At 58.2% G+C, this 19895-nt stretch overlaps 2 protein-coding genes across 2 annotated transcripts in view; one reads left to right on the top strand and one right to left on the bottom strand.

Moving 5' to 3' along the window:
• The first annotated feature begins 3426 nt into the window (after window positions 1-3426).
• BARHL1 (BarH like homeobox 1) lies at window positions 3427-10038 on the top strand. The gene is made up of 3 exons (XM_039229456.1): window positions 3427-3892; window positions 7876-8098; window positions 9744-10038. The coding sequence occupies exons 1-3, from the start codon at window positions 3427-3429 to the stop codon at window positions 10036-10038; spliced, it is 984 nt and encodes a 327-aa protein (XP_039085387.1).
• Window positions 10039-13946: 3908 nt separating this feature from the next.
• Window positions 13947-19895, bottom strand: part of DDX31 (DEAD-box helicase 31) — a 68811-nt gene continuing 62862 nt past the window's right edge. The window contains 1 exon segment of the mRNA XM_039229522.1: window positions 13947-15493. Within this exon segment, the coding sequence (XP_039085453.1) occupies window positions 15292-15493 (202 nt within the window). The 3' untranslated portion in view covers window positions 13947-15291.

Below are 19895 nucleotides of genomic sequence, written 5' to 3'. Positions count from 1 at the left end.
CAAATATAAATAAACTTTTAAAAATTAAGATAAAAAAAGAAGTCTACAGAGAGCATTAAAAGAAAAAGAAAAGCAACTTCAAAGGCCAGGAGAGGCAGGGGCTGGAATTCGAAGCCAGAGGGTCCAAGAGGGAGGGGGAGGCTGGGGAGGTGGGTTTGGAGTCCAGACAACAGAGCCTGGAACAGGAGCCTGGGCACTGGGGTGGGCGGCTCTGGCCCTCTGAGAAGACTGAGTAGTCCTGGGAGCCCCGTTGAGAAAGTGCTCTTGTCACACTCATTCGCTTTACTTCCCTTGAGGCCCCCAGGCCCCTCCCCCAGTCCCCTCCCCCAGGCTCCTCCCCCATATCCTCTCCCTCCTTGGGGAGAGGGCCAGGACAGCCCAGAGCAGGGGACTGGGCTGGGGAGGGGGAGAGAGGTCTGCTTCCTGCTATGTAAAGGGGACTCTCAGAGATTAAGTCACTTGTTATGGTCCACACCCAGCTTTGCTGGACCTCAAAGCCCATATATCCCTCCTGGGACCAACCAGACTCCTTTCTCAAAGGGTAGGGAGGAACCCCTGGATGCTTAGTCAAATGCCAATTCCTGGGCACTCTCCCAGCTAGCCAAGCGCTCAGGGGGCCATACACAAGCCTCCCAGGCTCTGGATGGGCCCCGAGATTGAGATTCGAGATGTGAGAGCCAGAGAGGGGATGGAGAAAAGAGAAAGGCGGGGGCACCTGGTGGTGGACCCAGATAGGAATAAAACGAGATGAATGAAAGATGTTGAATCTCAAACAAAATTCCAAATGAAATAAACTGCCTACCATGTTCTGTATTAGAACAGACCGTGATAATTCAACACTCGTGATAGTACACTAACTACTTGTTAAATATTCCTGGGCTCCAAGAAGTGCTGAGAAGCCAGCCAGGGCCGCAGGAAGTCGGGGTCCATGCTGTTCTGTTCAACCGTAAAAGGCTGGCTTTTACCCACACACACCACACACCCTGCTGCGGCTCCGATCCCCTCCAGCCGCGCCGCAGTGCTCAGCGCTACTGGAGGCTTGGTTTTCGCTGGGCCCGGGATGCAAACCCCAGCCTAAGACCTGGGGGCCAGAAGTGTCTGTGCTCCACAAGAGGCAGATCCGCCCGGGGCAGGGGCCGCTCAAGACCCACCTGTGGGCAAGAAGAAGACAATGACTTTTCTCACGACCTGGCCCGGTCCACGAACTGGGGCCTTGGGGAGCAGCACGGACTCTAAGAAGCCCAGGATGGGAGATCTTGTTGTCCGGAGTTGAGACTTTGAGTGCCCGGTGGGGGTGGGGTTGCTCCGGAGATGTAGCAGTGGGTCCCAAGGAGCAGGGGTGGGGCAGGAGAGTAGAGTGGCAAAGCCTCCAGAGGCGCCCAGAGCAGGAACCAGGCCCAAGCTGGGGGCTGCCGGGTCCTTGTGATTTATAACCCCTTCTCAATCCGCCCAACGAAAATGAACGACCTGCCGGCGGCCTGTGGCGGGAGGCGTTCACTGCCATCGCGGCCGAGCCGGGGCGGGGGCCTGTCTGCTCCAGGCCCCTCGGCGCCCGCCCTCCCGCCTCCCCGACAGCTTGCAGCCGAGCAGGGCCCGCGGTCCCTGGGGAGCCGCCTGTCTTCGCTCCCAGCCCGGCCGGCGGCGAGGCCGCTTCCAATCTGCCGGCGGGCGCAGGGGGAGAGCGCAGGGAGCCAGGCGTGAGGCCACCGCCAGCCTCACCGGAGGAAGAAGAAAGTTTCTGATCGCAGGGCCGCGCGGGGCTCCCAGAGGCCGAGTGTCGGGTTTGGGAGGATGCAGAGGCCTCACTGTTCCCCTGCGGTCTCTGACGCGGGGTCCGGGTAGTTTTCCGGGGGCCCCTGGGGAAGGGGACACGGCGGTACGAAGGCTCGCCTGGGAAGGCTGGGCTCCCGGCGCAGAGCTGGCGAAGGGCGCCTTGGGCCCGTGGGGCCGGCTGCAAGCGCCAGCTCGGCTCTCTCCGCCTTCGACCACAGACCCAGGTCTCGATCCCTGGGGCCGTGCTAAGACGACCCAGGCCTGGGGCGCCCTCAGATCTGCCCGCCGCCCTGGGCTCTGACACCGGAGGCCAAACCCTGAAAGGGGCAGTACTTGAGCACCAAGGCTGGGGCAGTGGGGAGGGCGAGGGGGCGTGTTATTCACAATGGAAAGCCTGTGTTTCCAGGGCCGCCTTGAAAATACATCCCGGGGCAAGCTCCAGCTGCGCGCGGAGTAAAGAAGCCATTTGCAGACGTCTACACTCGCACCGGGAAGCTCTTTCACGTCCTTGTTTGGAGGTACAAAAACAGCCCATGCCGGGACACACGCTCTGGGCTGGATAGGAGTCCCTGCCTTCTTTGTCCAGGCGCTGCCTCCCTGGGGCCACACACATTCCTCGGGGTCCTCAATGTCCCGGACACGATCTTCCTACGTTCTCCCCTCTCGCGCCACAATGAAACCGCTCTGCCCGCCCCGCTTCGCTTCGGGGCTGACACGCTTTCCCAAAGCCCGCAGGGTCCAAAGAGAGCAGAGAGAGGGCTGCAAATGTCCTAGGCGGGAAACATCTAGAGCCCGACGGAAATGCCCCAAAACAATGTCTTAAACTAAAATCTCTTGCCCACACCAGGTTGGGGCGCGCACACACACACACGCACACACTCTGCTGGGTTTAGTCCCTTTCTTTTGCTGGAACGAGAAAAATGTGGGGCGGTGGCGGGGGGGGTTGTGGAGAAAGGATCTCTGACAGCCCCACGGACGAATAATTTGAATAACTGTAGAAAAGGGTTGGGGGAAACTTTAAAAACCTCCCATCCTGACCGACCGGCAGCGGCAGCCGGCTTCGGACCCCTCCCCGCCAGCCCGTGCCCCCCTCGGCTAATCACCCTCATTAGAAGCCTCATCACCGGCCTAATGAAAGCAAACCGTGTGGAAATCGCCGGTAAACAGTTGGGTCTGTGCTGTAATTAATTCAGTGTCTCTTTTAATCAAACTGAAAGGGAATCGGGCAGCGGCTTGCGGAGCCGTGACATCACCCCCAAAATCGGCCGGAGCCAATCAGCGTCATCACGCCGGGGACACGTGGGCGAGTCCCCTTTAAAAAAAACACACACACACAACACAACGGGAAAAAAAAAAAAAAAAGACAAAAAAAAAAACCCAGCCCCAAAGTAAAAGTGACACAAGTTCATTTTTTAAAGGAAGGGGGGGAGGGGCGCGATGCCGCGGAGGACGCGCTGAGCCCTTTTGGATCTAATGCGCAGAGGAGGTTGGCCCAGAGCTCCCCGGCTCCCCCAAGCCTGAACTCCGTCCAAGGTGCCCGCAGGCTCCCTGCCCGCCTTCCCCATGCCAGCCCGCAGCTAGGGGCAGGGGCAGCGGCGGCTGGGGTTGGGGGTGGGTGGGGAGCTTTTGGGGAGGAAAGGTCGCAGCTTGGCTATGGAAGGCTCCAATGGCTTTGGGATCGACTCCATTCTCTCCCACCGCGCGGGCAGCCCCGCCCTTCCCAAGGGGGACCCCTTGCTTGGGGACTGCCGCTCGCCCCTGGAGCTGAGTCCGCGTTCGGAGAGCAGCAGCGACTGCTCTTCACCAGCCTCACCGGGAAGGGACTGTCTGGAGACGGGCACCCCGCGGCCTGGCGGGGCATCAGGCCCAGGTTTGGACTCTCACCTGCAGCCCGGGCAGCTCTCGGCCCCAGCCCAGTCGCGCACCGTGACCTCCTCCTTTCTGATCAGGGACATCCTTGCCGACTGCAAACCACTAGCGGCCTGTGCACCCTACTCTAGCAGCGGGCAGCCAGCCGCCCCTGAGCCTGGGGGCCGTCTTGTGGCCAAGGCTGGGGAGGACTTTAGAGACAAGCTGGACAAAAGTGGCAGCAACGCTTCGTCGGACTCTGAGTATAAAGGTAAGAAAACGGGAGGAGAAAACTTGGGGGGGGGGCAGACTACATTTCTAAGAACAGCTATATTTCTAAAAACACACAGGGACAAGTACATGCTCACTTGGAGCTCCCTGGGGCCCAGGCTGAACCTTTGGTCTTGTTTGAACCTGTAAGCTGGTCCCATGGCTATGCCTTTGAGCAAAAGAGTCCGGTGGAGAAAGCGGAAGAGGGATACTGTGTGCCCCAGGAGAGAGTCCGCAAAATGCACAAAACCAACTTTCTAAACTTCACCTGGGACCGCTTTTCCAGGAGCACTGGTGGGCAGGAGCAGGTTCCTCTCAGGCTAGTGGTTTTCTGGGAAAAAATATTGCAGAACCAATGGAAGATCCAGAGGGTTCTGCTTGAACGGCCTTTTAGAAGAGTGAAAACCTAGCAGGATATTTCCTTAAGAGCCTTAAGAACAGTCAGAATTTCCCCCTTTAATCTGAACTTCCAGGCGGGAAGACAAACTAAGCTTTCTCTCCCGTCGGGCCCCAGTGGGCCCTGGGAATCACGCGAAAGAAAGGCTCACTTCAAAGTAGAAACAGCAGCCAGGCGGCCGGTCAGTTCAGAGGTCTGGTGGAGAGGGGAGGACCCTGCGCCCACCCAATGGTTCTCACTGAATTTGATTTCAAGTGCATCGAGCACACGCGAGCAACCAACATCAGGTTGTGCATGGGACCCGGGGCCTCCCGAGTGACCAGCCCCACTTCCCTATATTGGGATCGGGACCCCTGCGTTCGCCTTTTCACCTTATGAGAATCGAATCGTTTTGCTCTTGTTCCTTTGACATCCCTTCTTGACCAGGAAGTGGAGATGGGGATTAAGAGGAAAGGGGGAAGGAAGGGAGGAAAGAAGAAAAAAAAGAATTCCTAATTTTGTGTCTCACCCCCAGCCACCACCTTGTTGAGGCCAGGGGTATAGCATTCTTTCTAGGAAGAGGTCAGAAGGCAGGAGGAAGGGAAGGAGCCTCAGGGTGTCCCCATCCAGCAGAGAACTAGGGGCTGGCAGCCCTCTTTCGGCCTTAGAATTAATTCCGGGAAACGTTTTCACGAGACAAAACTTCCCGAATAAAGGCAACCTCTTTATTGTCTGGGGAGCCTTGCACCTGCTGGACCCTATTTGTACTATGGCTTCTCATGAATTTAAGGGAAGCTCATTTAACACCCTCCTCCCAACTAAGAATTCATTTCTGGACGAGCCCTGACTACAAACCGAAACCCATCTGGGGCCCCACTCTGCATCTCACCGCCCTCCACTCCCCCACACAAACTGCCCAGTCTCCTTCAGACTCCCTGGGCCGGCCGTGCCTAGAAAGAGGGCTGGCTGAGCTAGAGAACCCAGAAAGGAGGTCCAGAGGCTTGTGACCCAACGACCCTTGCCCCTCCCCCTGGGGCCTGTTTAGAGAGGCAAAGAAAACTTGCCTTGGAGAAAGATAGGAGGTGGGAGGTGGGTTAGGCAACGTAAACACATATTTATATCATCGGGATTTATTATTTATAATTCTCAGCGACACCCCAGCTTTATGGTTAGAGTAAGGGACAAGAATCCTGCGGCTGCTGGTGGTCAAAGATATTTCGGCTGTTGTCTCCTTTTATTTCTTTGCCCGTAGGTGGGATTTTGAGGCGAGATTTCGTTTAAGATAATTGGAATATCAATTTTCTTCTCCTGTCCCTGATGATATCTGATCAGGGAGGTGATGAGGGCCGGCTATCCACATATCACTTAAATAGGTTTGGAGCAGAGGAGGGGGGGTGAAGTTCTTCCTCACCCTGCACTCCCCCCCCCCCCCAGGCACTGCTGTCTTTGCACTTACAAAGCTCCAGGGTGAAAACGAAAGTGGAAACACGCGCCTCTAAGACAATGTCTGGAGCGGTTCTCCAAAATGTGGAGGCGAGTTTTTCGGGGCCCGCGTTAGGAAACCTTGCTGAGAGACACACACACACTCCGAGTGCTCCAGCCAGCCATTCGGCAGGGTTGGGCATCTAAGCAATTCAACTACCCATCTACCTTCCCCGCTAAGAATAATTTCTTTCAAGGAGGGTACAGAGGAAAGGTCACTTCCATCCTGAGTTTTGGGCATCAAAGGCTCCTCAAATATCACACGGAGAGGAACCGAAACCAGGCTTTGAAGTCAGGCGGTCTACCGCCAGGTCCCGCCTGCTAGAGCCAATGTCCGTGGAGAAATCAAGCCAGCGCTTTGCTCCGAGCAGGCTGGGTCAGTGGGCCCAGAACTCTGGGACACTGAGGTGGCCTCCAGATCAGAGTTCGGGACCCCATTGGGCTGAGGCTGCTCTGGAGGCTGAGGCTGAGCTGCAAGGAGTGCGGACCCAAAGCTTCAGCCGGCGGCGCCGAACAGGGATTAGAGGAAAGTGCAGAGTATCCACCCGTTCTTCCTGACATCACAAATTCAACTCTCCACCCCCACCCCAGCCCTGAGAAGTTGGGGATTTTCACAGTCCGGGCATTTCCATCAAAAAGTAAAGTTTCCATGATACCGAATTTGAGATTTGAAAAATAGTTTCCTCACACTTGTTTCAACTTTACCTTCAGGCACAGACGAACCCAAATTTCGCCCATCCCAACACACCTCCTGAGGTGGCCGTGACAAAGGTGGCCTCAGCTGGGGGTGGGTGGGCCGGGAGGGACCCGTGCAGCAGCCTGATGGAGGCGGGAGGGAGAGAGGGAGGCAACGGGCGGCGTTTCTCGGGAGCCAGCCCGTCTCCCTGCTTGCCTGCCTGCCTGCCTGCCTGCACCGGGTGCCCGGCCCTCCCGGCTGAGAACCTCTGCCTTTCCGGTTGAAAAGTCTCGCTCCCTGGTGGCTCAATTAACCGGATTATTGTTTCCTACAGAGAGAAATCAACTTGCGTTCAGCTGAACCCTGTCACTGCAAACGCCACGCACAATGAAACTCACCATAAAATAAAAATGAGAAAAAGAGGGGAAGCCCCAGCTCGCGCAGCCAGTTTGGGGGACATGGTCTTTTGGGTGGTAGTGTCACTTTAGGGAGAGAAGGAGGGAGGGAGATGACGGAGTTTGTTCTATCGAGTGCCGTCCGCCCAGAACCAAGGTGCTTTGGGGGATAAAAGACACCGCCCCCGTCCGCTCCATTCTTGAGCCTCGGGAGCGGGGCCCCTGCCGGGCGTCATCGAGGGGCGGAAACACACGACGGTGGGCGTCGTACGGACCGGGAGACTCGGTTGGCAGCGCTGCGCGCATCCGAGGGGCGAGGGGCGAACGCACCGCGGAACTTCCCCCGCGCGTCGCGCTCGCGGCCCCGGCGCCCGGCGCTCAGCCCTCGGCGGCGCAGTTCGCAGGTAGCTTCGGGACGGGGAAGCGATGGCCACGGGTTCGCAGCTCGCGGGGTCAGGCGAGGCGCGCGGACGATTACTTATTTCCTCGGACAACGGTTCGCTGCGGGGCGATCGGGCTTTTGTCTCTCCACGCGGGTTTTCCTCCGCACATTAGGGCCCCCGGCTTCCCCCCTTCCTGGTCCGCATGCGGCCAGAAAACCGGCGCGCAGATGCGGGCCACAGGCCCGCACCCCTGGGCGCGCACCGAAGCGGCCCACCCGCTGCAACCCAGGGCCCCCCCCCCCCCCCCCCCCCCCCCGCGGCAGCGCCACGCGGTCGCTCCGCTCCGTCGCGGTTACTCCGTTTGTCCCTCCAGGGAGCGCGGCGGAGAGCGCGCGGGTCGAGTGCTCTCGGGCCCTCGCTCTGGGTCGCTGGTCCCCGGAAGTCTCAATCCTCCGCCGCCGCCGCCAGGGTGCACGCCCTGGTTTCGGGGCCCCGGAGGTCCCGCCTTCCAGTGGCTTTACCGCGCGGGCCCACCCGCCGGAGCGCGGCGGGGCCACGGCGGCGGCCGGGAGCCGCGTTTACGCGAACCGGCCGGGCCCGCGGCTGGGGCGGGAGGGCGCCCGCGGGCGGGGGCCGAGGCCCGGGCGCTGACGCGCCGCTGTGTCTCCGCAGTGAAGGAGGAGGGCGACCGCGAGATCTCCAGCTCCCGGGACAGCCCCCCGGTGCGCCTGAAGAAGCCGCGCAAGGCCCGCACGGCCTTCACGGACCATCAGCTGGCGCAGCTGGAGCGGAGCTTCGAGCGGCAGAAATACCTGAGCGTGCAGGACCGCATGGAGCTGGCCGCTTCGCTCAACCTCACCGACACGCAGGTCAAGACCTGGTACCAGAACCGCAGGTGAGGCCTGGCTGTGGGGTGGGGGGCGCACAGGGCCCTCCCTTCCTTCCTAACCACCCCTCCATGGGACCCACCAGCCTGGGGCCTGACGCTGAGGGAGGGCCTCCGAGCTCTCCCTATTGTGCGAAAGTAAGGAACCCAAGGCCTGGAGGAGAGAAGGCCTTGCCCCAAGTCCACAGTGAGGGAAAGCACCAGAACAGGACTGGTCTCCAGCGCCCAGTCATCCCCTCCAGGACGGAAGGACAGACAGACACATGGGCCAAAAGAGAGTTCCAGGTCCTGTCCCCACGCCAGTCGGCGTCTTGATGCCCGCAGCCGGACCAGCCTGAGCCCGTACTGGGGCTGCGGAGCTCCCCTAGTGAGAGTGCCAGGTCAGGGGAGGGGTGGTGGCCTCAGTGTCCAGAACGGGGTTGGGGGAGGGGAGGAACCAGCGCGCAGCCCTGACGTGTGTGTGTCTGGCGCTGTCTGCGCTCTTGGGGCCTCCTCAGCCTTTCCAGTCCTGAAACCCAAGGAAGGAACAGACCCAGCCCGGGCTCCTTGGGGACAGGGTGACTGGCAGATCGGTGTTGGGCACTGGTCTAGAACCCGGTGTCTCCTAGCCTCCCTCCACAGTACACTCACAGGACGAAAACACTCACACGCACAGACGCACATACCCTGACACAGCTTACACAGTCACACACTCACACACACTCAGTGGAGGCTGGAGTGGTGCTTTCCATAAACAAGCCTCAGAACACATCTTCCCATTAATAATAAATACCGATTACTGCTCCGGGCATCAATAATTAAGGCCCGTTACAGTAATTACACAATTATGATGACGATGAATAATTCAGGGAGGGAAACGCGGTTGGTGTGGCTAAGCCTGCCTCGGTGGGACCGACCGTGGCCGTGGCCGGCTGGCCCAGCCTCACTAGCCAGGTGCACCCAGGGGTCCCGGCTGAAGCTCAGGCAATGAACCAGCAGGGCCTCGACTTCCTTGCCTCCCCCAAACCCCCGTGGACACTCGGCTGGTGGTCTCTGAGTTCGGGGCCACACCGTGGGCGCGGGGCTCCTCCCAGGCCTCGGAAGCTGGGTGCCGAGGGCAGCGGGTGTGGCTGAGAAGGTGTGTGCACCCTACTCCAGCCGCGTGCTTGCACAGAATCACCACCGACTCTCTGCGGCCACGCGCCCCTTTCTGAGGCTAGGGGACCTGCTTCTGCTGTCCAGCCTCCTGCCCCCCCACCCTCTCCCGGTGGTCACCTTCCTAAGTCCATCCCCTGGGGCAGAAACGCGGGGGGGGGAGCCCCAACACCCAACTCCAAGGGGCCCCTGCATCCCTGGAGCAGAGTGAGGTGAGGTGAGAACCTGGTCTTTGGGGTCAGACAGCCAGGCCTCTACCTCTTTGGAGACCAACTCTTAAACGGCCCACGCCTCAGTTTTCTTATCTGTAAAATAGGAATAATAGCCATGGAAGGCCGGTGCGAGACGAAGGAGCCCATGCACTTAATGGTGCCTGGCACTCCGCTACTGATGAACAAACAAATTCGTGCGATCCCTCTTGGCTTCCCTGCAGGCGCTCTGGGCCCGGCACTCGTGAGGGGCAGGGGACTTGGGGCGCCACAGCCCTAACCCCGCCGAACGCGTTTATTTTGGTCCCTAGGACTAAATGGAAGCGACAGACGGCAGTCGGGTTGGAGCTACTGGCGGAGGCAGGCAATTACTCAGCGCTCCAGCGGATGTTCCCGTCGCCTTATTTCTACCCGCAGAGTCTAGTTTCCAACCTGGATCCCGGCGCCGCCCTGTATCTGTACCGCGGGCCCAGCGCGCCACCCCCCGCCCTGCAGAGACCTCTGGTGCCCCGCATCCTCATCCACGGACTCCAGGGCGCCAGCGAGCCGCCCCCGCCGCTGCCCCCGCTGGCCGGCGTCCTGCCCCGCGCCGCGCAGCCTCGGTGAAGCGCTCGCCAGCCTCCCTGGGGCTCTGCGTGGGCCTCTTCCGCCTGCCGCTCCGAGGGAGCGGGATTTCAACGCCCCTTCCCCGGGGCCCCCTGGCCGGCCCTCCCTGGAGTCCCCCAAAGGGCCAGATGCCAAGTCTCCTGGGGCCCGGACCCGGACTGAGTCTCCCTAACCCTCCTCGGCGTGCTCTGTCCTGGCCATGCCATCAGGGAGCCACTTCCACTCGCAGGATGTACATACAGGCCCCCACCCCTGGCCGGCTCCCCAAGGCGCCCCCCCGCACCTCCTTGGGTGCAGGTGGGGGCGACCCCGACGCTGCACTCTCTCCCGCCGCCCCCCATGCTCCAGCTGCACACCCAGCCCTCTCCCCGCACCCCTACAGGCAGAGGGGAGTGTGGAGCCCTCCTCCCAGCGCCCAGGCCCGCGGCAGACCTGTACATACGGTGTGCAAAGTATATATGAAGTTATTTATTCGTGACCCATGAGCCCGTGACCGTGTCCGTGAATCAGTGAGTCTGTGGCCTGTGCCCTCTTCCCTCCCAGGCGAGGCAGGAAGGGGTCAAGGGGGCTTGCCCACCACCCCGACGCCCAGCCCCCACCTCCAGTCTCCGTCCGGGGGGCAGGCAGGCCCTCGGGTTCTCTCTCTTTTTTAAATGTCGAAATAAACTTCTTACAAATGACCACGCGCCTGTCCGCGCTCAGCCCTTCTTTCCCACCCCTCCTTAAGATGAACTCTCCCCTCCTGGGACCCGGCCTCCTTCCTCCCTCAACAAGGACATTTTTTTTTTTTTTTTGTCCACCTCTCTTCCTTGGCGCTGTGGTGGGGGTGGGCAGGGGCCCGGATTGGACTCGTTGGAGCCAACAGGCAGGGGCCTCCTCCCTACTCCACCCCAGCCTCAGTCTTCCTGTCTCTACAGTGAGGCGAGCCCGCTGCTCCCTGTGCCCCCCTCCCCACCCCCTTCCTCTCCATCTGGTTCCTATGCTCGCTCCCAGCCGGTCCCGGGGGCCGGAGCGGGGGTCGGAGCCTGGGCTCGCTCGGCTGCGGACCGGGCTGCGGTGCCCTCGCTGAGCCGGCTCATCTGGCCGCAACAAGGGCGCCGGCAGCTGGTGACCGGCCCGCTGGGCGCGGGGCCGACAGATGGGCTCCGAGGCTGCTTCCCCCATCGGCCCCCTCCGCCCCGCGCCCCGGTCGCGCTCGGGCTCCGGACGCTCGCGGGCGCCCAGGCAGCCCCGGCCGCGAGCCGGCAGGACCCGACGAGCCTTCGCTGGGAGCCTGACGCCACAGCGGTAACCCTGCGTCTTTCCCCCTTTACCCTGGGAGTGCGCAGATGAGACCCCGAGGGGAGCCAAATCCCAGCGTCTGCCCCAAGCCCCAGCCAGCGGCTCCAGGATCTCAGGGGAGGGGGTTTAAGGCTGCAGCCAGACTCGAGGCCTCCAGTTCATGTTCAAAGGGCCAAGGTCACCTCCTGGGGCCGTTCCCTCCCTGGGGAGGTGGGCGCAGGTGCTCCCCTCCCACACACCACCTGCAGCTCAGGCTCGGGAGAGAAGACAGGCCCAGGGCTGGGAAGTTTTGGGGCCCGGCAAGCCGAGCCCCCTACAGTTCTGCGGCAGGATTGCTCCGGGAGGAGGGCGGCCTCCTGGGGGAGGGGTGGGGGCATGTTTAAACTACTTCCCCCACCCCATGGGACCCTGCTACTGTTTCCTGCCCCCTCCCCTCCCCACTCCCCACCCCTCCCAACACCCTCACACCACTGCTTTTCTTCCCTGGGATGGTGAGGGTATTATTCTAATTTTGCAAAATGCACAGCAGCTAATTAAGTCAAGGAGCCTCTTGGCTTTCGAGTTCTTTTGCATGTGAATGGGGGTTGGTAAATCCCCAGCTCTGGCTATGCTGGGGGGCGAGGGGAGACTGTCCCCAACTCAGGGTTAATGAAGTGGGAAAGGACTCTCTCATAGTCTCCTGCAAACAAAACCCCCCATGCAACAAACCCAGCCCAAATCCTACATGGATTGACTTAAGCCCAGGGGATAAGTGCTTTAAATTAATCTCATTGAATAAGAATGAGACCAAACAAAACTCTTTAAAATCATATTAAAAATCTATCAAAGGACAACTTGCACTGGTGTGCTTTTCATTTTGTGAAAGTGAAGGAGGTAGAGCAGAGCAACTACCCTTACGTTTACACAGCGGCAGTGTAAACCGCAGACACATTCTCAGCTATGTAATTGTCCTTGTACAGAGGCGACTTCATATCTTACATTAATGAAGAACAAGGCTTCCCTACAAGTTTATAATTACAATATTTTAAATTGTCCCGCACTTCCCATCTGTAATAATAACTACAACCTTTGCGGTGAGGTGGGTTTCTGCTTTCATCCGTTTAGAAGGCTAAATTGGCTTCTCTGTTCCCAACCCTGGGGCTGGGTGAACTCTTTTTTTCAAACACAAAGAGGGAGTGACTGTGAGACCCCCAGCGGGCAGAACAATAGACAGGGTCCCAGGAGGCGTCTTCTCTGCTCAGGCAGCGACCCGCCCCAGTCCCTCGTAAACCCGGGCTCCAAGAGTTGCGGGGGGGGGGGGGGGGAGGCAAAGTTTAAAAGAAGTTGAGAGTCCCCTGTGAGCCTTGTTACGAGGATTCTGGACATTTCTGAAGAGTCTAGCTGATTCTAAGGGTGCCCCACGCAGGCAGGTCTTGCTCTGAATTGTTCTCACGGGCAGAGCAGATTAAGAGATAAGGTGAGGTGGTCACGCAGACAATTTAACAAGACCCGTTAGGTGCCCTTTTTGGGCAGGGCCCCTTGTCCAGTGGAAAAGCGTTAAATTCCTGTCTCATGGAAGCAATGCTTGGAGTCTAATGGCTTTCCCTGACTTCGTGTAGAGGGCCGCAGTGCTGACCAGCAAGGTCACTAGCAGCTTGAGATGCACCTGCATTAAGGGGCTCTCCTTTACTCCCCTCTTCCCTAAATCTCACCTCCCTTCACTAAAGGGGGGAAAAAAAAAGATCAAAGGAATCCACCGGGCTTTGTCAAAATGTCCTTTGCTGAGCTCTGGTTGGCTCCTAGCTTCTCCAAGAGTGGAAGAGGCCGTGCGCACTGCATCAGCGCTGACTTAATCACTCGCCAAGGGCTCTGTGCCCTTCGGTGGGTGAGAACGGAGGCCCCTCTGAAGAACTGCAGCCACGGAGAGCTGCAAACAAGAAGATGTTTTGGATGCAAAACAAGCACCCGACAAGCCCGTGGGGGAAACAAAGCTTTAGGCTGCAACACTCCACGAAATGTCCAAATTCTCAGGGCCTTTAAAGGCGGGGATCAGGCTGGGACAGAGAACACAGGGAAGTTTGGGAAATCAGAAAAATGAGGGACAGTTAAGAATACACACAAAATTAGAATATGTACAGTGGAATTAGGCTAAAGCTTTGCCTAATTGATGCTTGAAACGCATAATCTGGCAAGAGCCATAATAGGAGAAAGAGATTTATTTTAAGGTTATTTAAATTTAGATAATATTAACCCTAAATCTGTTAAATCCGTGTTTCTTTATTAACTGGGGGTAATGTATTGATTCCACTTAGAAACAGGCCTATGAAGCATCTATGGCAAGAAACCCTCACCTAAATGTTTGCAAATTAGGCTGAAGTTCCATCTCTGAATTTGAGTCCCTCACACACTTTGCCAGGAAGGTTCCCGCCCACCTCCCCCAGGAATGCAGGGCCAGGATTCGACCTCTGGAGGAATGAGTGCATGCGGGGTGGGGGTTAGGGAAGCAGGGTTTCTCTTTGATCCTCCCCAATCATGGCCATTAATCCTGTTTCTCACACAGCTGGGTTTTGTCTGTAAAGTTTGATCCCTCCTTTTCTCATCCAAATCATGTGAACCATTACACTCGGAAATAAAAGAAAGGTGGCAGATTTCCCTGAGGCCAGCTTGACAAGTGCTATAGGGCTTTATTATTATTGTTGTTGTTAGAAATTTCACCAACTGTCCCTCTGAATTCATACATGACGGGCCGTGGGGAGAAGGCCACATCTTCCCTCCCGCAGAGGATTAGCGCTCACTGGCTCACACTCGCCCTCTCCCCGGGGCGCTGGTGTGGGTGTGAGCTATGCCCCGCTACCAGGGGGCGTCGGAGGCAAGGACCCTGAGCCCTCTGTGGACCCCGCAGACGGCCCATCTTGCACCACTCTCGACCCGCTCCTGTGGATCTGGGGGTTTTTGAAGCGGGGCCTCATCGCAGGAATTGGAAGAGGACTTCCGAAGGCAAGAACAGAAGGTGGAGAGAACAGAGTCCCGGCAGAGACGTGCTGAGCTGGAGCCCTTCCCCTTCGGACGCCTCTGGAATCCCCGTGTCCCAATCTGACAGTGGGCCATCAGTACGCCCCCCCCCGGGGGCCGCTTTCAAATCTGGGGCGGGGGCGGGGGTGGGGAACACAGTGGGAGAGGGGCGGCTGCGGCCTAGGCCACGCTACAAGGGCCCCCGGAACCCCAGACTTGAAGGCAAGATGGGATTCGATGGGAGAAAAAGCTCGGGAGACTGGTGCCTTTTGACTTCAAAGGCAAAGCATAAAAAGGCATAAATAAAAAAGGCGCCAGTAAACCCATCAGCCATGAGACAGGAAGGTTTCCGTGGACATAAAAGAGGCGGCCAGGCGCGGGAGTGCGACGCGGGGTTTGGAGCTGCCTGCGGACGGGACCCGGGGTCTTCCGACCCACAACCAAAACCTGTCAGTCCTCTGAACAAAGCACTTGTACATCGAGAAAATGTGATTTTTTTCTCTTTAACAAATTGCATCCCAGTTTAAAAAACCCTATTTTATAAGATTCACGATAAGCAATGTGGCGACAGGGCAACAGGAGTAAAACTCTGAGACGCCTGCAGGACCCGGTCAGCAGCGCGGCCCTCCCGCCGCCGCTCACACCACCAGCCTCTTACTGAGGCTCTTACTGGAGGCCACGCAGGGGAGGGGCAGTGGGCGGCGCTGGTGCAGTCACGGCTGGTGGTCTACACCACGCTGACCCCCGCTCCCTCCGGGATAAGCGCCCTCTGGGATAAGCACCATGGCTTCGCCGGGTCTGGGCCTGGTCTGCAGGGAAAGGCGGCACCAGGCTTTCCCACGATGCTCTCCTGACAAGAAGCGGGCCTCCGGGATCCGCGCCGAGCCCCAGGCTTGTGGAGGCAAAGATAAAAACAAAAAGCAGAAAACTCTTTTGGGGAGTCTTGCTGTCCCCCAGTAGGTCTTTCTGGGTTTTTCCATTTCACGGAGAGCATTTCTTCTTTTCTCCCACGGCCGAGGCTGGGCGCCTGCTGCAGACGGCGCTGCGTGGCGGGCTGCCGGGCGCCGCGTGTTTGTTTTGCTTTTTGACCTTGGCGACGCCGGCCTCCATCCCACTTGAGTATTCTGAACGCAAGATTTCAGCAAGGCGGTGTTTACTCCGGGTCTTCTTATGAAGGTCAGGCCTGAAGAACAGTAACAGCAGAGGGGGAAAAGAAACTTTATTATTTTTTTTCTTTCCCATTTGGAAAGAGGCTGATGGCAGCTGGTTCCGAGACTGTGGAACTGACATTTTTGTATTAACAGAAGTACAATCCCTTCAATAGTGCTTGTTTTGATATTCTATGCACCAGAAGATTAGATACGGTGCTGACAGATTTTCATAACGGTGGCAAAATATCATGGCATTTTTAAAAGTGAGGCTTTGTTCTATGTTGTTTTCATGGAAAAAAAAAAGAACGATACACACTCACACTCTGATGGCAAATGAAGTGTGTGATGCAGCAGTTTGCCAACGGATGGGGGGAAACCCGCCTTGAAATTCAACGGCCTCTAGCGGTGAGAGCCGGCCAGCGACCACGGGCAAGGAAGCCCCGTGTAGTTCAAAGCCTCCTCCGGACAGGGGCCACACAGTGCCTGGGCTGGGGTATCGGTCCCAGACTCCTCTTCACTGACTGAAGAGCCTCCTGTAAACATTCCTGACCTTGAAAACCCCAAACCCAGGGTCTGCGGGGGCAGGCGGGACGGGCAGCTCTCCGCGGACCACAGGCAGGGTGCGGAGCGAGGCGGGGGCTCCCTGCCCCAAGCCACGAGGAAAGTGTCAAAGGCTCAAAATCAACCTCCGACGCTGAATACCAGCAACTGTTTACAAGAGACTGCAGCCTCACCATTTGATCCGAAGCTCAGAGGGAGAAACTGGTAGAAGTTCAAGTACACACTATGAATATCCGGGAGTAAATGTTTCCCAAGAGAGGATTTTAACCCCAACAACAAGAGGGCCCTGGCCGCCACGCCCACTCCGCTGTGCCGGCAAGTCCCCCAACTGCCAGCAGTGGGCCCTTAGGTTCTTAGGAAAGGCACACATCACCCTCTGCAGAGTTGCATCTTCTTTGTAAGACTCGGGAGATCGGCTGGGCTAAAGTTGGGGTCAAAATGGAACGGAACGCCCTTAAAGCTCAAGAATTAGCAACAGGACCGCTGCTGTGCTCGTGAGCTGCTGAGGGTCGGTGGCAGAGGCCGGTGGCAGCGTCGTCACTAGTGTAAGGCAATTACCCCGCATTACCCCACAGCTGTGGCGGGGCTCAGACAACCGTGTGACAGGCCCAGCGTGGCTTTCGACCAGGACACACAAGGGGAAACACGGTCACCCTCTGTTGGGAAACAAGATCTGAAAATCTTTTAAGGCTTAGAGTTTATCGTAAGCGTGCACGGAGGGGCGGGTGAGGACTTCGCGAGATTCGGGGCGAACGGGGGGGTGCCTGCCGGGCGGCACGGCACCTCAGGCGCTCTCCGCGGGACGAGGGGGGCAGGCCAGCACCCTCGCCTCACAGACAAGGAAACTGTTCTGGAGGAGCGTGAAGGACCTCGCCCAAGACCGTCTAGCTCGTAGGTGCAGGCGCTGAGATGCGCACACAGGTCACTCGCGCCTGCGCTCCTCCCGCCAGGCCGCTGGCCCAGGGCCGCACAACTCGGAAGGTCTGGCAGGAGCGGGGGTGGCAGAGAACCACAGTCTGACGGGAGGGGGGTTCTGCGGTCACATGGGGATGCCGCAGGGGGCAGAGCGAGCAGAGTCTGGACGGCGGAGGAGGGAGGAGCAAGTGGGGACAAAGAGGAGAGCTGGCGGTGAAGGAGGTGCCGGGCCTGGAGCCTCAGTTTCCTCATCTGAACAATGGGGACGACACTTTGAACAAAGCTCATAGGTGCGGGGGGATCAAAGACGACGCGCAGTGATGGCTGGCATGTGGCTTTCAGTCAATCAGTTAAAAATGAGGAAACTGAGGTCTGGAGACGCCAACCAAGCGCCTCCGCCAAGGCCACACAGGAGGCAGGCCCGCCGCCGGGGGCCCTCGATGCCCAGGTCCGGGCACCTGTGGCTGCATGCCCCTCTCCTGCAGGGTCATCATCTAACCCCCCGAGCCCTGCCTGGGGTGGCCCGTGGGCCCCACCTGGGGGGGGCTGGGGGGCTGGCGCGTGGCTGGCAGGCGGCAGGAGCCAGGCCTGCAGCTGTGGGCACTGAACTTGTTCCAAACTGAAGGCTGCCATTCTTGTGCGTGTAGTTTATTTTTAGTCGGGCTACATGACAGACGGAGTGAGAAGGTTCTGACAGGAAGAGGTGCCGCTTCTTCCCCGTTTGAAGCCAGGTACTCACAATGTGTATAATTTTAAATCTAACAACCCGAGTTTCAAAATATGCAAAATTTCAGTCAGAATACCCTCCTCCTCAGCACCGGCTCCACCACTTCCGTGACGGCTCCTGCCACTGCTAAAGCACAATAAATACCCAGAACCTGGCTGGGGCGACTGATACCCTACTCGGCGACAGAGCGGGCACAGACAGCCGAGGCAGCACACCCCCAGCCGCGGGTGCACCGACGGGCGGTCCTGCAGACGGGGCCGGAGGGACGGCTCGGGGGACCGCCCCGGCGGGGGCACCACACGGCTCCCTCCCGCCCCTTCCCAGACACACACAGCTGGGGCCCGAGCAGCACCAGGTCCCGTCTGGTGGGTACAGGGTGGCACTGAGGAGGCAGGCTTACTGAGGACCTCCGAGTCCACACCCTGGCGGGGGACGCGTAGGAAGCGCGTCTGGGAGGCGGTCCTGCCTGCCTTCAGCTTTTGATCTCAAAACGCCCTGGCTATCTTGCCGTCTCCTTCTGGGCAACGTACTTCCGACCCAGGACCCTAACCCGAGCCCCGAGGCTCCGGGTGGTCCAGAGGGCAAGCAGGGCTTCACCTCCCAGACCCAGACCCGCTCCCCAGGACGCGGACCTCAGGGTGGGCCCTGCAGGGGTCTCCCTGCCGCTGGGGGAGCAGCGGGACCCAGCTCGCGGTCTGCCGTTGCTTTGTCCGGGGGCCCGGTGCCGAGACGGCAGAGTACAGATGGGAAGGTGGAACGTCCTGAACCCAGGCCCGCGCCGGGCGCATGTGGCCTCTCGGTGCCTTCTTCTGCCAAGCTGCGCTTCTCCCAGGGACTTGCCAACTTCCTCGCCCTCCTTGCCCTCCAAATACTCAAACCCCTCTCGAATGGACTTCCCAGTCCACTGGAGTAATCCCGCAGTTACCAAGCAACAGATCAGTTTATCTAACCACAGGGAGCTCCCTTGTAGTGAAGGCTGAATAACCCCCCTTGGTTACCAGGCTGGATTACCTGGCAGGACGGGCAGATGCCACTTTCACTGCCAATAAGGTGAAATCACAGCCTAATTAGTAAATCAATATGCCCGTTGGGTGACCACTGCAGAAGAGGGGCCTCAGGACCTTCTCCTGCCTTTACTGACAGATTCACGGAAGGCTGCCCCAGGTAGGAAGCTGCCTCGGCTCAGGCTTGTGTTCACGGCATCCTTCTACAGGACATAGTTGTTCACCTGATCTTCTTTAATTTATGTACTGTCAGGCCAATCGATATTTCCTTTTACGTTTTACAGCTTTAGGATCACGCTCAGAAGAGTCCTCCTCATCCCAGCATTTAAGAATGTTCAAGCAGGGGTGACGGGGCGGCTCAGTCGGCTAAGCATCCGACTCTTGTTTCAGGTCAGGTCATGATCTCCCGGTTCGTGGGATGGAGTCTTGGATGGGGCTCTGCGCTGACAGCGGGGAGGTTGCTTAGGATTCTCTCTGTCCCCCTCTGCCCGCCTCTCCCCTGCTAATGCGTGCTCTTCTTTCTCTCAAAATAAACAAACATTAAAAAAAAAAAACCTCAATCATATTTTCCTGTAGCCTGCTACTACCTTAACTCCATCTAGATTTTATTCTGGTTTAACTATTCCTTCCCAACAGCTGTCCAACATAGTCACTGGACACTAAGTCTGCTCCCCAGGACTTGAAATGCACCCCTGTGACTCTTCCAGACACTCAGAACACTTTCTGTAGGCGATACTTGAAGAGATGATGAGGATGACGATGGCCAACACTACAGAGGTCTACCAGATGTATCAAAACACGTGAGCAAATACCACTCACGTGGGTGGCAAAGGGATTTAAAGATAAAACAAGTCAGTCTTTCACACTGGCCACCTGGAATAATAATTCTACCACTGACACTCACTGGGCATTTGCTGCGGGCCAGGCTCTGTTCTTGGCACCAGACGGGTATTCAACTCACTTACTTCACTCATAACCCCACGAAACACCTACGGTAACTCCCTTGCGTTATTGGTGAAGGAATGGAGTCACGGGGAGGGAGGTGGCGCCCAGGGTGACAAACCGGTGACAGAAAAGCAGGGACTCCAGTCCTGGAAATCTGACCTCATGACTTGCACACTTAACTACTGGGCTGTTAAGTGTCCGTCAAAACAAGAAGCAAGTCTCCTGCACAAGATTATTTTTACACCAAGACAATGCCCACGCTGTCTCAGAATTTCAGAGACT

Source organism: Hyaena hyaena, unplaced genomic scaffold, assembly GCF_003009895.1.
Source record: "Hyaena hyaena isolate Hyena2069 unplaced genomic scaffold, ASM300989v1 scaffold_38, whole genome shotgun sequence".
In the NCBI taxonomy this organism is placed as follows: domain Eukaryota; kingdom Metazoa; phylum Chordata; class Mammalia; order Carnivora; family Hyaenidae; genus Hyaena; species Hyaena hyaena.
The sequence above is the reverse complement of the archived record's forward strand: the minus strand, read 5'-3'. Positions and strand labels throughout refer to the sequence as shown.